The sequence below is a fragment of the Mixophyes fleayi genome, chromosome 9 (genome assembly GCF_038048845.1).
Source record: "Mixophyes fleayi isolate aMixFle1 chromosome 9, aMixFle1.hap1, whole genome shotgun sequence".
Taxonomy (NCBI): domain Eukaryota; kingdom Metazoa; phylum Chordata; class Amphibia; order Anura; family Limnodynastidae; genus Mixophyes; species Mixophyes fleayi.
This window is the reverse complement of record NC_134410.1, coordinates 66,369,667-66,385,417: the sequence shown is the minus strand read 5'-3', so window position 1 is coordinate 66,385,417 and position 15,751 is coordinate 66,369,667. Positions and strand designations below refer to the sequence as shown.

Here is a 15,751-nt window from a genome sequence, read left to right as displayed (position 1 = left end):
CCTTCAGCTTGCGTTAATATACACACATCTAATAATGTCACCAGTTCTTTTCATCAACACTTGTGGGCGGGCTATTGTCTGTTCGTTCTTCCCAGTCTCTCAATACTCAGATTTAACAGTGATCGGCTTGCAAAGCATTGGGAGACTTCAGACTAAGGGATCTAGGTGTCCTACTTTTTCCCCTAGTGACCTCCCACCCATAGTTCGGGGTACCTCAAGAATATTTAGTGGAAAGAGAACTAGTCCTACTTGATATAATCACTGAGGCACGCGTGAGCACGCCCAGCACTTTGTTTGGTCTAAAACCTTACCCTCCCAAGAATGATAATCATTCTCAAGGATGCCTGCTCAAGTCCGAATATTACTGGACTGGCATCGCTGGGGTGTGTCTCTTTTTTTTAACTATGGGGTCGCCGTACTTACGGACGTAATGCTACTCAGACAATAGCCCCTCGTACTTTCTCCAAGCTCCAAGGTTTCTAAATTTTCCTTTACCCCTGAATTGAATAGAGTAATTGGCCGGACTGATTATGCTACTAACTTCTTCCTCCCCAACACCTCCTTATCATTACCCGAACCAGTCTCTGTCACCTGCTAATAATCAAAAGAATTAACCGTCCTGAGAAGAGAGTGAAATGAGAGAACACAAAACAGGAAAAACTACAAGCTTCATGCTGGACAACAGTCTTAGCCTTTGGCTCAGGTGCTTCTAACTGCATTCGAGGCCTTCCAGTACAAACTCATGAGTGCCCTTGGACCCTTCTCTGAGTGTTGGCCCCTCTGCAGTGGGTGGTATGGGCACCAGTGTGTCTCTGCTACCCTTGAAGCCGTGAGGCTGGTAGCCTACACCTGGTACCTGTCTGGCAAATAACCTAAGCTTAAGAAATTACTGCTCCACAACTTACTCTCCTGATCCAACATCCTGACAGTTAGTGTGACCTTTCAGGAAACAGTGTTTTGGACGTTCTCGGTTGCTGTCTCACTATTTACCTTCTCTCAAGGTCTAACCTAGCCTCCCAGTTACAATCTCATCTCACGAGGGGTTAAGAACATTTCAAAAACTGACAGGTTAGGAGTCTGCCCAGGGGTGATCTCTTGGTAGCGGGAAAGGACTAGTGGCACTTCAATCAAGTTCCAACTCTTATTCTATTCAATTCATTCTACCAAGTACCACTACTTTATGTTCACACTGGTTTATGGCTAATTGAAAGTATGTGATTTGTTACCACTACTCATACATTATACATCTATTATCAATAACATGAATACCCCTATCATCTATTATAACTCTAGGACTATCACATTAAATAACAAAAGCTTTGAGTATGATACAGTAATACATTAGACACATTTCAATACACCTCTACCCAGTCATATTTCATTGGTACACCTGTGTATACTTGAGGATCCTGCATGGTGGTAATTGGATGACGTGTATTTGTTTCACCTGGAGCAAAACCCATCAGCAGGAGGGATATGGGATGCTCTATTGGTCTATCTTGTCCATCTCTCCAGAGTCCACCAGACTCCTCACCACATCTCTTCACCTTCCAGACAGTTTATCCCTCGGGTAACACAAATCTTCCTATATTAACCAATATGTGTATGCGTGCATGTGTGTGTGTGTTCACCTTTTTAAAACTAAAACAATACAACGAAAAACAAAACAAAACATAGATTTGTTAGCTGTCACATAAAACCCTGCTGTCTATTTGACAGCTATGTTCTCCCTGGTGTGACAGCCCTGTATGGTTGTGCGTGTAAGTGTGGACTTTACTAGCAGCTACTTCAGTTGGTAACTGTGTCACTGTATAAAGTCCTCTATGTAGTGTCCTAATCATGTGCTGGTATTGCTATAAAACGATTTCTCGGTCACCTCAACATCGCCCTCTAGACTAGAAAAATGTTAAAGACCAATGTATATCAATCGATTTTCCCTCTGCCAACTCACATGTCATTCTCAGTACCTCATATTCAGCTACTTGACTAAGTGGGAAAGGCAAAGGGGTCTCTTTCTATAACACTTTCTTCAAATATAACAGTATCCAATACATGTCTGTCTAACAGTGAAAAAATATAAAACATGAAAATTCTACATTTTCTAGGGTTTCACATTATGTCGTATCTTGTGGTAAAAATCCTACTCCAATGTTCTATACAGAGATGCATATCTGTATGCTTAACCTCTAGCAATCTTCTGTCCTCCTGTCCTGCCCACCCTTTGTGCATCCATATAAAGGCACATTTTTGTACAGGAGGCACGAGCCAAAACAAAAAAAAAACAAAACAGGTATGCAATCTATAACACATGAATCGTATTTCCACAACAGAACCTTCTGCTTAAAAAAATCAGCAGTTTCTATACACATGAAAACAAAATCCCTGACTGTTTCTGTATCTTATGTCAATCTAGTGTGTGTATCTCTGAATTTGTCTTATGTAAAAACATAAAAATATGTTTTAGCCCCATTGTTGAGACTGTCTGATTTTATCTCTACCAGAGCAGAGAGAGAGAGGGAGAGAGAGAGAGAGAGAGAGAGAGAGAGAGAGAGAGGTAGAGAGAGAGAGAGAGAGAGAGAGCGGGAGAGAGAGAGGGAGAGAGAGAGAGAGAGAGAGCGGGAGAGAGAGAGAGAGGTAGCGAGAGAGAGAGAGGGAGAGAGAGAGAGGGAGCGGGAGAGAGAGAGAGGTGGAGAGAGAGAGAGAGAGGGAGAGAGAGAGAGGTGGAGAGAGAGAGAGAGAGAGGTAGAGAGAGAGAGGGGGTGGGAGAGAGAGAGAGAGAGAGTGAGAGAGAGAGAGAGAGAGAGAGAGAGAGAGAGACTAGCGTTTGTGAAAAGAATGAGAAATAGGAAAGCAATGAATGATGGGAATACAAAGGTTTGAATACAAACATACATGTAGAAAGGGAGATTTTTACAACAAAATGACAGCTGGATTGGACTCTGACTCTATGGGGAAATGGCTGTATTCATTCCACTGTTCCCCTTAGCTATTTGCTAACTATGACCCCTCCCCATACTTGACTAGGGGTTCTTAACAGTGCAATCCAGTGTCGTCCGTCATTTGTTCATTAAGAACTCGGTATCTCATTGACTACATACCTTTTCAACGGACTTTTCTAACTTATAATAGAGAAATGTAAAAATGTACTCTTAGTGACTCATATTTTCTCTGAAATACATAAAACGATATTTTGGAGCAAAGTATGTACATACTTCATTGTTGGATAATGATTCTCAGCCAAACAAATTATCACGAGTCACTGCAGCCTAAAACAAAAGAGTGTTCCAATTGTCTATTGTTAATTAGTCTTTCAAGAGTAATTCTTCTATTTCTCTATCTCACCCCTTTTAAACACTTGTCTATACTTCTTTTGTGTCCCCTTTATCTGTGAAAAGAAAAACAAGATAGTTATCTTAAAACAGCAAACAAAACAAACATTTCTATTCTTTGCCGTCGGCTAGTGATTTAGGAAAACAAACATGTGACAACATAAAACGAACAAACAAAATCAACAAAGATTACTTTTAAAAATATAAGTTTCTTTCTACATTTTGCACCTTAATGCTCACCACAGATTAACTCTAGAGTCGGCTATATTTCTCCCCCAGGAATTGGCTGCTATGAGGTGCACAGGAAACTGTTGAGAAGTCTCAGAGACTTGTGTGCGCCGTCTCTGTGGGTGTCTATGTGATTCCCCCTTAGATGGGCCAAGTCCCTTTGCTTCTGCTCTTGTCATTGTACAGTCCTGTGCTTGGTGTCCTATTTTAGTGCATCTAAAACACTTTCTCAACTCATGTTGTTTCTCTTCTTTTTTACAATCTCTTGCGAAATGGCCTTCTTCGTTACACTTAAAACACCTGATTTTTCTATGTTTCTTATTATGTGGGTTGTATGCTGGTGGTCGTGTGTGCAGTCCCTCTAGTGCTGGGATACTTACAATCATTACCCTATCACTTAGTGTCTCTTTCTGTTTATTCATACTTCTATCATGTTCTATAGCTGACTCCCTGAGAACACGTACAGTACTTCCTCTCCAGTATGGTAATGAAGTTTGCACCCTTTTTTTCAAGTTTTCCCTGAGTCCATCCATTAGAACGTGAACAGCAACCTCTCTGTAATCTTCATTATCTTTTATGTCTGGTACCCCAGTATATTTGACCATCTCCATCAGAGCCCTGCAAAAGTAGTCTGTTGCATTTTCACTATCTTTTTGCTGGATACTAAAAATTTTACTCCAGTCCACTATCACTGGGAAATATATGGCCAACTGTGTGATTATATTTCTAATATTGTTCTGATTATCATTCTCGGTTAAGGATTCATCCTCCTTTAACATACAATCATTAATGAACTTTTGTATATCAGTATTGAGAGGAAGACAGGCCTTCAATAATACTCGCCAATCTTTATTAGTTGGCTCATACACATTACCATAATATCTAATAAACTGCTGACATTTGGTCAAATCTTTCCTAGGATCAGGGAAATCAGACAAAATTGAAAATGTTTCAGACCTAGTGCATGGATCATGCTTTGCTACATGTTTTAAGGGAACATCACTATTCCTGTCTGCTTTCCCATTGGGAACTGCTGCTGTGCAGATTGAATGTAAGTCTACCAAATCACTAAAACTAGTTGCTGAAATTGCTGCTGCAGTACAATGGATGTCTCCCCCTGTGTTAACCTTTTCATTATTCTCACCACTTTCAGCAGCTGCCCCTGCTGGTGGGACCGTTCCTCTTCTTTGTCCTGAAACATTACTTTTAACGTTACTTAAAACAACATACAACTTTACTAGTTACAGTTTTTACATTTTTGGTATTGGCTGTACTTCCCGCCCCAACCGAATTTATCGGGGGCGTGTTTGCGCTCAGTTCGCCACGCTTTGCAACGCACACTTCCGGAATGCTTGTTTCCGGTACGCTTACTTCCGCTGAACACGTGTTTTTCCTTACACTCACTTCCGCTGTGCGTTCGCTGCTCTGCCACGTGTTACCTTCCATTTGCCACGATTTTAAACAATGATTATGTGCATTTCTCACTTTCGTTGACTTAATCAACCGTACTTTATCTTTTACGGTATTTAGCACCTTTGCATTAAAACTCCCTGTTGTTGGGAAAGGCCTATCACATTCTTTGGTCATTTCGACCCACGTGTCACAATACACAGTTGCGTATGCACCATATTTTGCACACATGAGAAACCTCGCTGACTCAATAAGACCTTCCTTAGGCAGTAAACTGGCAATCTCTAGCGTATGCCTAGCACCCATGTTGCACAATATACTTTCTACCCGGAACACAGACACACCGCAATGCTCTGTTCCTTCCGGCCAAATGTGAAATACAGACACACCGCAATGCTCTGTTCTTTCCACCAAATAATTTCAACTCTGTTGCTATACTCACCGCTAGAGATCTATAATGCTCGGTGAACGTATTTCCTGTTAGCCGCGTTCACTCGCTTTTCTCGCACCAGGCGAGGATCCCTAATACAGAAATATCACTGTGGGCCCCAAGGGCTATCAGCTCCTCGATACCCTGGCTCAACCACAAAAATCTGCTGAGTTTATTATCGCTGGGAGCGCAAAGTCGATACAATCAACCTGCCTTTCCAGTATAATTCCTCCTAGCTGCTTCACCAATTCGCACTAACGGTGCGATCGGATCGCACTGCCTACCAATACTAATTATTAGCAAACCTTGCGATCTATTGGTAGCGCTTTTGCGAAAACTTCGTTTTCGCATTCGGTATACCTGCCCTGTATACCGTCCTTCAGTTGGGCAATCCGCCTCGTCAGACAGCAACTGAGCACCTCAACAATAAACAGTGTATCTACATTACAAAATCGCACACTATACACCTTTTCTGCGCAGAAAATTGAAAGTTCCCAACAACCGTAATAATGTCTCAGAGGCTTTCACAAGTAATTATACTATGCATATAATAACTATCAAAACAATTGTTCAACCACGTGGCAAATCTACCGGAAGTTTGCGTACGCACAGCAGGAAGTACACATACGCACAGCAATGCAATACACTTTAAACCATTAAAACGACAATAAAAAGAAACATTTTTTTTTTCTTTCTTGTCCCTAGATTCTAATTAGCGTTCCTTCAGTCTATGCAACAACGGACATTCGGTTTCGCAACACACAGTGAACCACAGGTATTAGACGCATTACGTTCTTTCCTGCTTTATGCGACGCGTCCGTCCATCCACCCTTTGTTGAGGAACCGAATATCGTAAGCGTTGCATACCTGCCGGTAACGTAACTCCTAACTCACGAGCCCCCAAATTATTAAAGTAATTTTATCGTTTTAAAATAAGCATTGCCCAATCAATTAAATGTGTGTCCAAAGCACAAAGTGATTTATTTTAGCAGATGTAAATAGTCAACAATTCAATACATTATTATATCATGATAAAGTACAGTACAGCACAGCCAATACCAAAAGATAAGTACATACCAAATGCAATCGCTTGCGCACGCTGCGCACCCACCGGACCCGATGGACAATATTCTGTATAGAATATTGTGTCAGAGTTGACTGAGGCCCCAGTGAGATGCAGCTAATATATATACTGTCAGTGTTTCATTGTGAACAATAGAGATGATGTAGATTGTTTCTATAGGTCCAGACGTTGGGTGGGTCCAGGCCAGACAGGTAATAGGTTGATTCAATCTAAGGAATCCAAAGGTGGGGGTCTTCTCTCCAGGGGGTCTGCTCCTTTTCATAGCCAGTATCATACAAAGGTTTACTCTCTAATATCAATAACTAAAGTATGCAATGTGCGATCTCTTCGCCGACTGCACCGGACAGCTGCTGATGATTAGGGCTTCAATATGATATCAGGCATGACACCTTTCCTATTACCTAAACCTTTAATAACACTACAATGTACATATAATCAACATATATATATATATATATATATATATATATATATATATATATCTCTATATATATATATATATATATATATATATAGACTAATAATGAACCGAATACTATCTGCTCCTGAATTACAGTGTAACAGAACCAATATGAAATTATATAAATAACTAACTGTTGTAATGCGAGTGTGTCACGGGCACTAGGAGTTTTTACCCAGGGATCACCAGGTGGTAGGCTTACCAGAGCAATGTAGATGGTAATAGGGTACTCTGGTAGCTGGGTGATCACGGACCAGGAAGCAGCAGATGATGAGATGCTCAGGAAAGTCTATGACTAGCAGCACTGGTAATATGGAGGTAATAGTACACAAGGAACTGTAGGACAAGGACACGTGAAGGTAGTCAGTGGTCTGCGGTAGCAAGTTGTACCCCTGCTATAGTGAGGAGGAATGTCCAACAGAAACGAGGAGGTGATGAGAGTCAGCGGTCTGCGGATAGCAAGTGGTACCGCTGTCTGAGTGAAGGAGTGGAATCCAAGTGGAGGTATCCGGGAAGTCAGTGGTCTGCGATAGCAAGTTGTACCACTGCTATGTGAGAGGATACTGGAACAGGTGATACTGGAAACAGGGATCAGTGGTCTGCTACCAGCAAGTTGTACCACTGAATATATATGTGAGGAGGTGCACGGGGAGAGACTGCAACACAGGATATACACAGGCACCTTATATACGATCCACAGTAACATGCACAATATATATAAATGACTGAACAGGTCTGCAAATATAGAAAGTCTCTTGAAGTAGTCCAGCACAAGTTAACACAGTCAATGATGGCAATAGACTCAGCGGATAGCAAACTCCAGAGGAGAACCAACACAGTCCAGCAAGATATGCAATACACCAGCACAGTCAATGAGAAGTATGCATACCGTGGTTCAGAAGCAGGCAGTCAGATAGGAGTGCAGCGATACCTGAGCGGCAGGAGGCCGGCTGGATGAGAAGTCCCAGGATAGCTGAGGCAGCGGTCTAGTAGGTGCAGCGCACAGATAAGTAGACCAACAGGGACACGAATCCACAGGAATCAGTAACACGTGGAACTGGACTCAAGGAGGGCCCAGGAGAGTGGAGATGATCCAGCAGAGGAGTAGTTGATGAGATATAAATCCAATGCTGACAGGAGGGTAGACCTGCAGGACACGTGAAGGCGTGGAGAGCGGATCAGCAGTAGATGGGTGATGGCGCGGTCAGCAGCAGCAGGACTCTGCGGTACACGGAGGTAACCAGTAGCAACCAATAGTTGTCAGTAGCGATGGAACACGGGAGAGCAGAGTAGACCAGGAGCTGTTGATCACGAAGAGTAGCAAATGGCAATGAGAGCAGCAGTCTCGAGGAAACACAGGAGAGCTGAGAAGAGACTGCAGTGCACAGGGGCAGCGGATAGGAATCAGCTAACTTGTCACGATGATGAACACAGGCGAGTTGTAGGCTGGAGGCTGTAGTGCACGGAAGCAGCGGATAGACATCAGCTAACAGTCACGATGATGAACACAGGCGAGTTGTAGGCTGGAGGCTGTAGTGCACGGAAGCAGCAGATAGACATCAGCTAACAGTCACGATAATGAACACAGGCGAGTTGTAGGCTGAAGGCTGTAGTGCACGGAGGCAGCGGATAGGAATCAGCTCACGGACTTGATGAGGAACAGGTGAGTGGATGTAAAGTAACGGTTGGAGTGCACAGAGGCAGCGGGTAGGAACCAGCAAACAGTCACAGAGAAATATAATAGCGTGAGGTGGATTAGAGGACTGTAGTGCACGGAGGCAGCGGATAGGAATCAGCAAACAGTCACAGTGAAATATAATAGCGTGATGTGGATTAGAGGACTGTAGTGCACGGAGGCAGCGGATAGGAATCAGCTAACAGTCACGATGATACAGATGATGGTAGAAGTGGTATGGGAACCACAGAGGTAGAAGTGGTTTGGAAACCACAGGAATCAGCAGCGCTGAAAACACGAGGAATACAGGAACACCTTCAGAGACTCATAGGAAATGAGACTCCAAGATCAGGCCACGTGGTGTTGACCACAGGTGCTTAATATAGGGAGTGTTGCCTGATCTGCCAATTGAGTTAAAGGGACATACACTGAAGTATAGGAAAGGGCTGCGCATGCGCAGACCCTCAGGATGGAGGACGGCCACGGTTCCTAAATGTCCGGGAAGAGGCACTCACGGTCTGGTGAGTGACAGAGTGTGTGCGTGCGTATTTTACCGTGCGAACGCACCACGTCACGTAACACGTGGCGTACGCTTCGCAATACGCACGGCAAACCAATATTAAACCAATATACTTTCGTTCATCCAATTATACGACTTTGACAAAGGGGATTCATCAGAGAAAATGACTTTACCCTAGTCCTCAATAGTCCAATCCCTGTACCTTTTGAAGAATATCAGTCTGTCCCTGATGTTTTTTCTGGAGAGAAGTGGCTTCTTTGCTGGCCTTCATGACACCAGGCCATCCTCCAAAAGTCTTCGCCTCACTATCCGTGCAGATGCACTCATACTTGCCTGCTGCCATTCCTGAGCAAGCTCTGCACTGGTGGTGCTCCGATCCCACAGCTGAATCAACTTTAGGAGACGGTCCTGGTCCTTGCTGGATGTTCTTGGGCGATCTGCAGCCTTCTTGACAACTATTGAACCTCTCTCCTTGAAGTTCTTAAGGATCCGATAAATGGTTGATTTAGGTGCAACCTTACTAGTAGCAATATCCTTGCCGGTGAAGCCTTTTTTGTGCAAAGCAATGATGACTGTACATATTTCATTGTAAGTAACAATGGTTAACAGAGAAAGAACAATGATTTCAAGCATCACCCTCCTTTTAAAGCTTCCAGTCTGTTACTCTTACTCAATCAGCATGACAGAGTGATCTCCAGCCTTGTCCTCGTCAACACTCTTACCTGTGTTAACGAGAGACTCACTAACCTGATGTTAGCTGGTCCTTTTGTGTGCAGGGCTGAAATGCAGTGGAAATGTTTTTTTTGGGATAAAGTTCATTGTCATGACAAAGAAGGACTTTGAAATTAATTGCAATTCATCTGATAATGCTTCATGACCTCCTCCCACGCGGGTATCCAAGACTTCGCCCGCGCTGCCCCCCTCCACTGGAACAAGCTCCCTCCCTCCATCAGAACTTCCCCTAATCTGTCCAGTTTTAAACGGGCTTTAAAAACCCACCTTTTTCTTAAAGCCTTTCAGTCTCCCACTTAACTCCCTACCTTTTCTGCTGCCTCTCCTCCTTCTTTCCCCTTCCCCGCCCCTGTCCCCCTATTCTCCCTCTCTCCCCTGCGTCTCTCTGTCTGTCCACCACTTCCCTTAGATTGTACGCTCCTCTGAGCAGGGCCATCTCTCCTCCTGTTTCCACCACTTCTAACTCTGCTCTCCAGCTACTTTGCCCTCCTCCTCGAGGACCCTCCTCCCCCCGTCCCCTCTGGGGGTCTCCCTGTCTTCCGCGCCCTCCTTCTTGGGCTCCGTTGTTTGCCGATCCTCCCTCCCCCTTTCCCCGCCCTCTCTAGCTGTGCATTGAGCTTACTGAGTTACTGTGCTTACTGTTTACTGTACTGTGCTGTCTCACCTTGTATTGTAATTCCTTTTGTCCCTGTAAGGCGCCACGGACACCTTGTGGCGCCCTATAAATAAAAATTAATAATAATAAAATTAATAATAATGACACTCTGGAGTGTATGGAAATTGCCACCATAAAAACTGAAGCAGCAGACTTTGTGAAAAATAATATTTGTGTCATTCTCTAAACTTTTGGCCATGACTGCACAAGTCCTTGATCGCAGTAAGGATAAAAGAAAATTCTTATAAAAGTTTCTCCAGATGGTTCTGACCCACCTGCGGTCCATTTTTCTGAACTCATCAGATCTATGTTGGAGATTGCGTATTCAAAAGAGTACCCTGCTGCACATATGGTGGTCATGTCCTAATATAACAGAATATTGGGAAGTGGTTCATAATCTGATTAAATCAATATTAGGGGACACATGTATCAAGCTGAGAGTTTCTGGTGGATTTGAAAAGTGGAGATGTTGCATATAGCAGCCAATCAGATTCTAGCTATCATTTGAATCCTCTGACAGACTTAATGAGATTGTAAACCTTTTGCCAGAAACCCGATATTCTGAGACATATTAAAACAAAGCACATCTGGAGTAAACGTTATGACTGACAAAAGATCAGAAACCCTTAGATTGTACGCTCCTCTGAGCAGGGCCATCTCTCCTCCTGTTTCCACCACTTATATCTCTGCTCTCCAGCTACTTTGCCCTCATCCTCGAGGGCCCTCCTCCCCCCTCTGGGGGTCTCCCTGTCTTCCGCGCCCTCCTTTTGGGCCCCGTCATTTGCAGATACTCCCCCCGCCCTCACTAGCTGTGCATTGAGCTTACTGAGTTACTGTGCTTTATGTTTACTGTACTGTACTCTCTCACCTTGTATTGTAATTCGTTTTTGTCCCTGTACGGCGCCACGGACACCTTGTGGCGCCCTATAAATAAAAATTAATAATAATAATAATAATACCTTGTATGTTCCATCAGAAGTTTTACTGTGTTCAGGTACACATCCAATGACAGTTCATGACGCAGCATTTCTATGGTTGCTGCAAGTCCACAAAGACAAGTTCAAGTCAGTGTAAATATATTTCACTGTATACTAAAAATACTTTAGCTACATTAGCAAGGACCTCTTACCCATGCCAATGACATCATCAGGCAAACAGCAATTCAAAAGGATTTTCATTTTCAAAAAAAGACCAGCTGGATGCAAGTGTTTCTGGAGAATCAGAAAAAAAGTAAGCAGACCATTCAAGACTGCAGAATAATAAACCGACAAAACCTTTTTCCTATAATGTGGCCTTATTTACCCTCTATTATTTTAAACTAAACAAAGAGGACTAGACAAAGGTGAAACTTGAGAATTCTCAATTGAGAGAGAGGATTATTTAACAAGGTGAGAACCTAATCCCAGGCAGCACCATAAAGGGAGATGAAAAGTCTACAAGTCTCTGCAATACAATCTGCAATACATGCAAGCGTTTCCGAATCTGCTGCCTGCTTCAACTCACACACTCTAACTACACTGCCTGTCATGTAATTTCAGAAAACATGGCATTGGCTTATAATTAGACAATTTCATGTGTACACACTCAGTTGTCACAGTGTTGCTGGGCCATGAACAGGAGCAAGCAAGAAGAAACTAAAATGAGTAAGACTACTATAGCCTGCTGGGCATTACATTCACTGCATTTTTTATTTGGCAGTGCTTATAAGTTAATGATGTGCATATTATTGGACATTATTGCTGTGCTTATAAGTGCACATTACTACTACTGAACATATTAATGTGTATATTGTCTTCAGGACTTTGCCCTGGCTGCTCCCCTGCTGTGGAAAGATCTTCCACGTTCCATCAGGTTAGCATCTACTCTCAAAGACTTCAAGCGTGCCCTTAAGACTCATTTCTTTATTTCTTTATTCAAGTCTATCAGTCCTCCTCCTAACTTCCTTGTCCTGGCTCTCTCCCCCAGTTAGTACCACCCTATTTGTGTCTCCCCCTTCCCTTTAAGATGTAAGCACTCATGAGCAGGGCCCTCTTTCCTTGTGTGCTCCTTCTACTGTTCCTTCGCCCTCTGTACCTCTTGGCCTGTTCGCTAGCCCTGTTTTCCCTGTCCTCTTAAGCTTTGGCCTTCTTCTCGCTGATTTCTACCATCCCTTTCACTATCTGTCCCAGAAATAATCTGATTTGCTTTACCCTGTCACATGTGTTTGCATACATTTTTGTATCATGTTGAGTCTTAGTTCTGTTTTCTGTATATGTAATGTACGGCGCTGCGGACCCTTTGTGGCGCCTTATAAGTCTAAGATAATAATAATAATAATAATAATAATAATAATAATAATATTAATGGGCATTATTGAGGGGCTTATTAGTGAGTATTACTACTGTGGTTTAAATACTACTATTGTCAGGAATATTGATGGGTATAAAACTAGGGGGTAAATGTATCAACCTGAGAGTTTTTCGGCGGATTTGAAAAACCAATCAGATTCTAGCTATCATTTATATAGTACATTCTACAAAATGATAGCAAGAATCTGATTGGTTGCTATAGGCCACATCTGCACTTTTCAAACCCGCCGGCAAACTCTCAGCTTCATACATTTACCCCTAGGTGTTATTGAACCTTGCAATAACTAGACATTTTATTGGCCATTATCATGGTTGTCTGTGTTGAGCATATAACTGGATATTACTACTGCTGTACATACTGTTGGATATTACTAATCCTTTACATACTATTAACATATTATTACTGTTGGGCATGTCACTGGATATATTACTACTACTATTGTGCCATTAACCTGGAAGGGCAGCACAGTCCCCCTCACATTTTACTAATATCTAATAGTGGGGGCTGCTGACAGATGTGGTGTGGCACACATACCTCGCTCCAGGCACCAAAAAAACTAGAATTATCTCAGTTCATAGCCATAATCTTAAATAAGGCAAGATTGCCTCTTAAACCAATGGAAAGAGCATTCAAATTACCCAAGAAGTGTTACAGCTATGAATTTTAAATATAGATACTATATTTTATCACTATAACTATAATTTAAAAAGGCTTAGTTATTATACTTAACAAATACCTCTTCATACTTAACAAAGGACTGTCCATGCAATTGTCATATTAAGTAGTCTAAACTAATCCATTCAATTTATAGGACACAAAATAGAGTAAAACAAGGCATAATACCTCATTAGCTAATCTGATGGCACTAAGTGCCTTGTCTTGATGCTGTCTGCAGTCCCACTCCAGGTAGACTGTGGCAAGCAGCCTGAGTATTTTGGCCTACAGGAAAAAGAAGCAATTAAAAATGCATCTGTTCCAAAAATAATTTAAGTACGTAAGCTTATATAAATTGAAATTATTAGAAAAGACAGTATTGCATCTCTTTTATGCATTATTCATTCCCTGATTCATTGTAATAGACTTGCATCTTAATATAGGACCGTCTGGCGTAACACAATTAACTTTCATGCAATCATCTCAATTTTCATTTAAGAAAAGTGTTAACCATTAATTCAACATCATTTTGAGGGGATTACACAACCCTTCATTTGGCCAAGTGTATGGTGGGACAATCCCTCTGAAATTAGGTGGTTTCTCCTTGTCATGGATCTTCTCTGCAGGTCACACCATACTCAGCGAGTGACTAGTGTTTTTAATATATATTTAAAGGCTAGAGGTGGCTACACACATTGTCCATTGAAGTGGCTGCTACTTTTACTGTGCAATCTGAGGGTTTTCCTGATTTTTAAATGTTTTTCCCTTGATATCAGTAGACTATCATCGGGTTAACACTGGTCCTCATACTCTGCTATGTCAAGTATTGTATAATGCTCCCTAATTACAGTACACCACATTTCTTTATATCTCAGACGTCTGTTGCCATTCGTTTATGCTAGTCTAAAAATATGCATTCAAATGTATTAATACCATTTATGTCACCCACATTATAACTCCACCATTGCTATATAAATAGTTTTGGCCTTTGTTTTTATTTGCCATTTATAAAAGGGAGCACTGCATTATCTTTGGCACTGTTGTGCATTAGTACTCTATTACCTGCTGAAAAGCCTTTCAAAAAAAACTTCCAAAGTATCTGCTAACTTCTGTCTACAGTCTCAGGCTAAAGAGACACACACAAACGAGCTTAGAGTTAGATGTAAAACACACATTTCCATACTGCACATGTACATCAAAAATACAAACTCATATAGTAAATAGCTTGTGTAGTAAATAGTTTTTTGCAAGTTGCTGTCTTGTATCTTCTTAAGCCTGGAAGCAGACTAGGGAGAGGAAAAGCGTAGGCAATGCGCAGTTTAGGCTGTGTTCATATAATTCCGCCACAATTAGATGAGAATGCATCAACATAGAGGCTATAAAAGACCCAAATTATGGGTACTGTGAAAGTCAAATAAATGGATGAAGTAAACTAAATAATTAATATTGTTTTAGTTTAGTACACCACGTGTTATGACACAATCGCACAGATTAATAACACACACATTTACATTTGCACTTACACTTGTAAATAATATATATTTATTAAGGTTCCAATCCACATTTATTTATTAGTAAAATGTATTAGAGATTATTTGTACATAAATGATGATATATTAAAGGTATCTAAGGCTCAGAATATAGGAAATGTATGTTTATTGTCATTTTGACCTACACTTTACCATGAGGAATTCGCTAATATCGGCAAAGCGATTGCTTACTGTGATCGCTAGTTATGGAAGATAAAGGATTAATGCTCAAAATTATATAGTGTTTGGAATGCAGTTTGGTAAAAACTGGATTAGGTCAGTTCCCTTAGGCACAACATGTGCTCAGCTGTTGGAGTGAGCTGGCCACACCTTATCAGAGGAATCCTTTGAATTGACCTATGACCAGCAGACAACTGGAACATTGTTAACCCTGGACCAATGAAGACCTCTCTAAGTGTTATCTGTGTACATAATAATATCATCAGTTTTTTAAACTGAAGCTGCATATAAGCAAGCTTCCCTGGGCCATTGTTCTCTACTTTCCTGACTGCAAAACTACATTGACCTGGGCCCAGGTGAAGCGCTAGTGAAAATGTAATTTATTCGGTTTTTATACTTTCCTGTGTTATTGTAATATCTTTTTATGTGTCATAATGGCTTGCTGTAAATCCTGCTATATTATGCAATTAAATATCTGTGCGTTAGAACCACAATAATCACATTGAACAATGTTTA

At 41.7% G+C, this 15,751-nt stretch overlaps 1 protein-coding gene across 1 annotated transcript in view; it reads right to left on the bottom strand.

The window, feature by feature from the left end:
• TEX11 (testis expressed 11) overlaps positions 1 to 15,751 on the bottom strand; it is a 391,710-nt gene that overhangs the window by 286,817 nt on the left and 89,142 nt on the right. The window contains exons 11-13 of the mRNA XM_075184491.1: positions 13,716 to 13,811; positions 11,653 to 11,734; positions 11,483 to 11,561 (exon numbers count right to left, since the gene is read on the bottom strand). Coding sequence (XP_075040592.1) covers positions 11,483 to 11,561; positions 11,653 to 11,734; positions 13,716 to 13,811 — 257 coding nt within the window. The remainder of the gene's footprint in view (positions 1 to 11,482; positions 11,562 to 11,652; positions 11,735 to 13,715; positions 13,812 to 15,751) is intronic.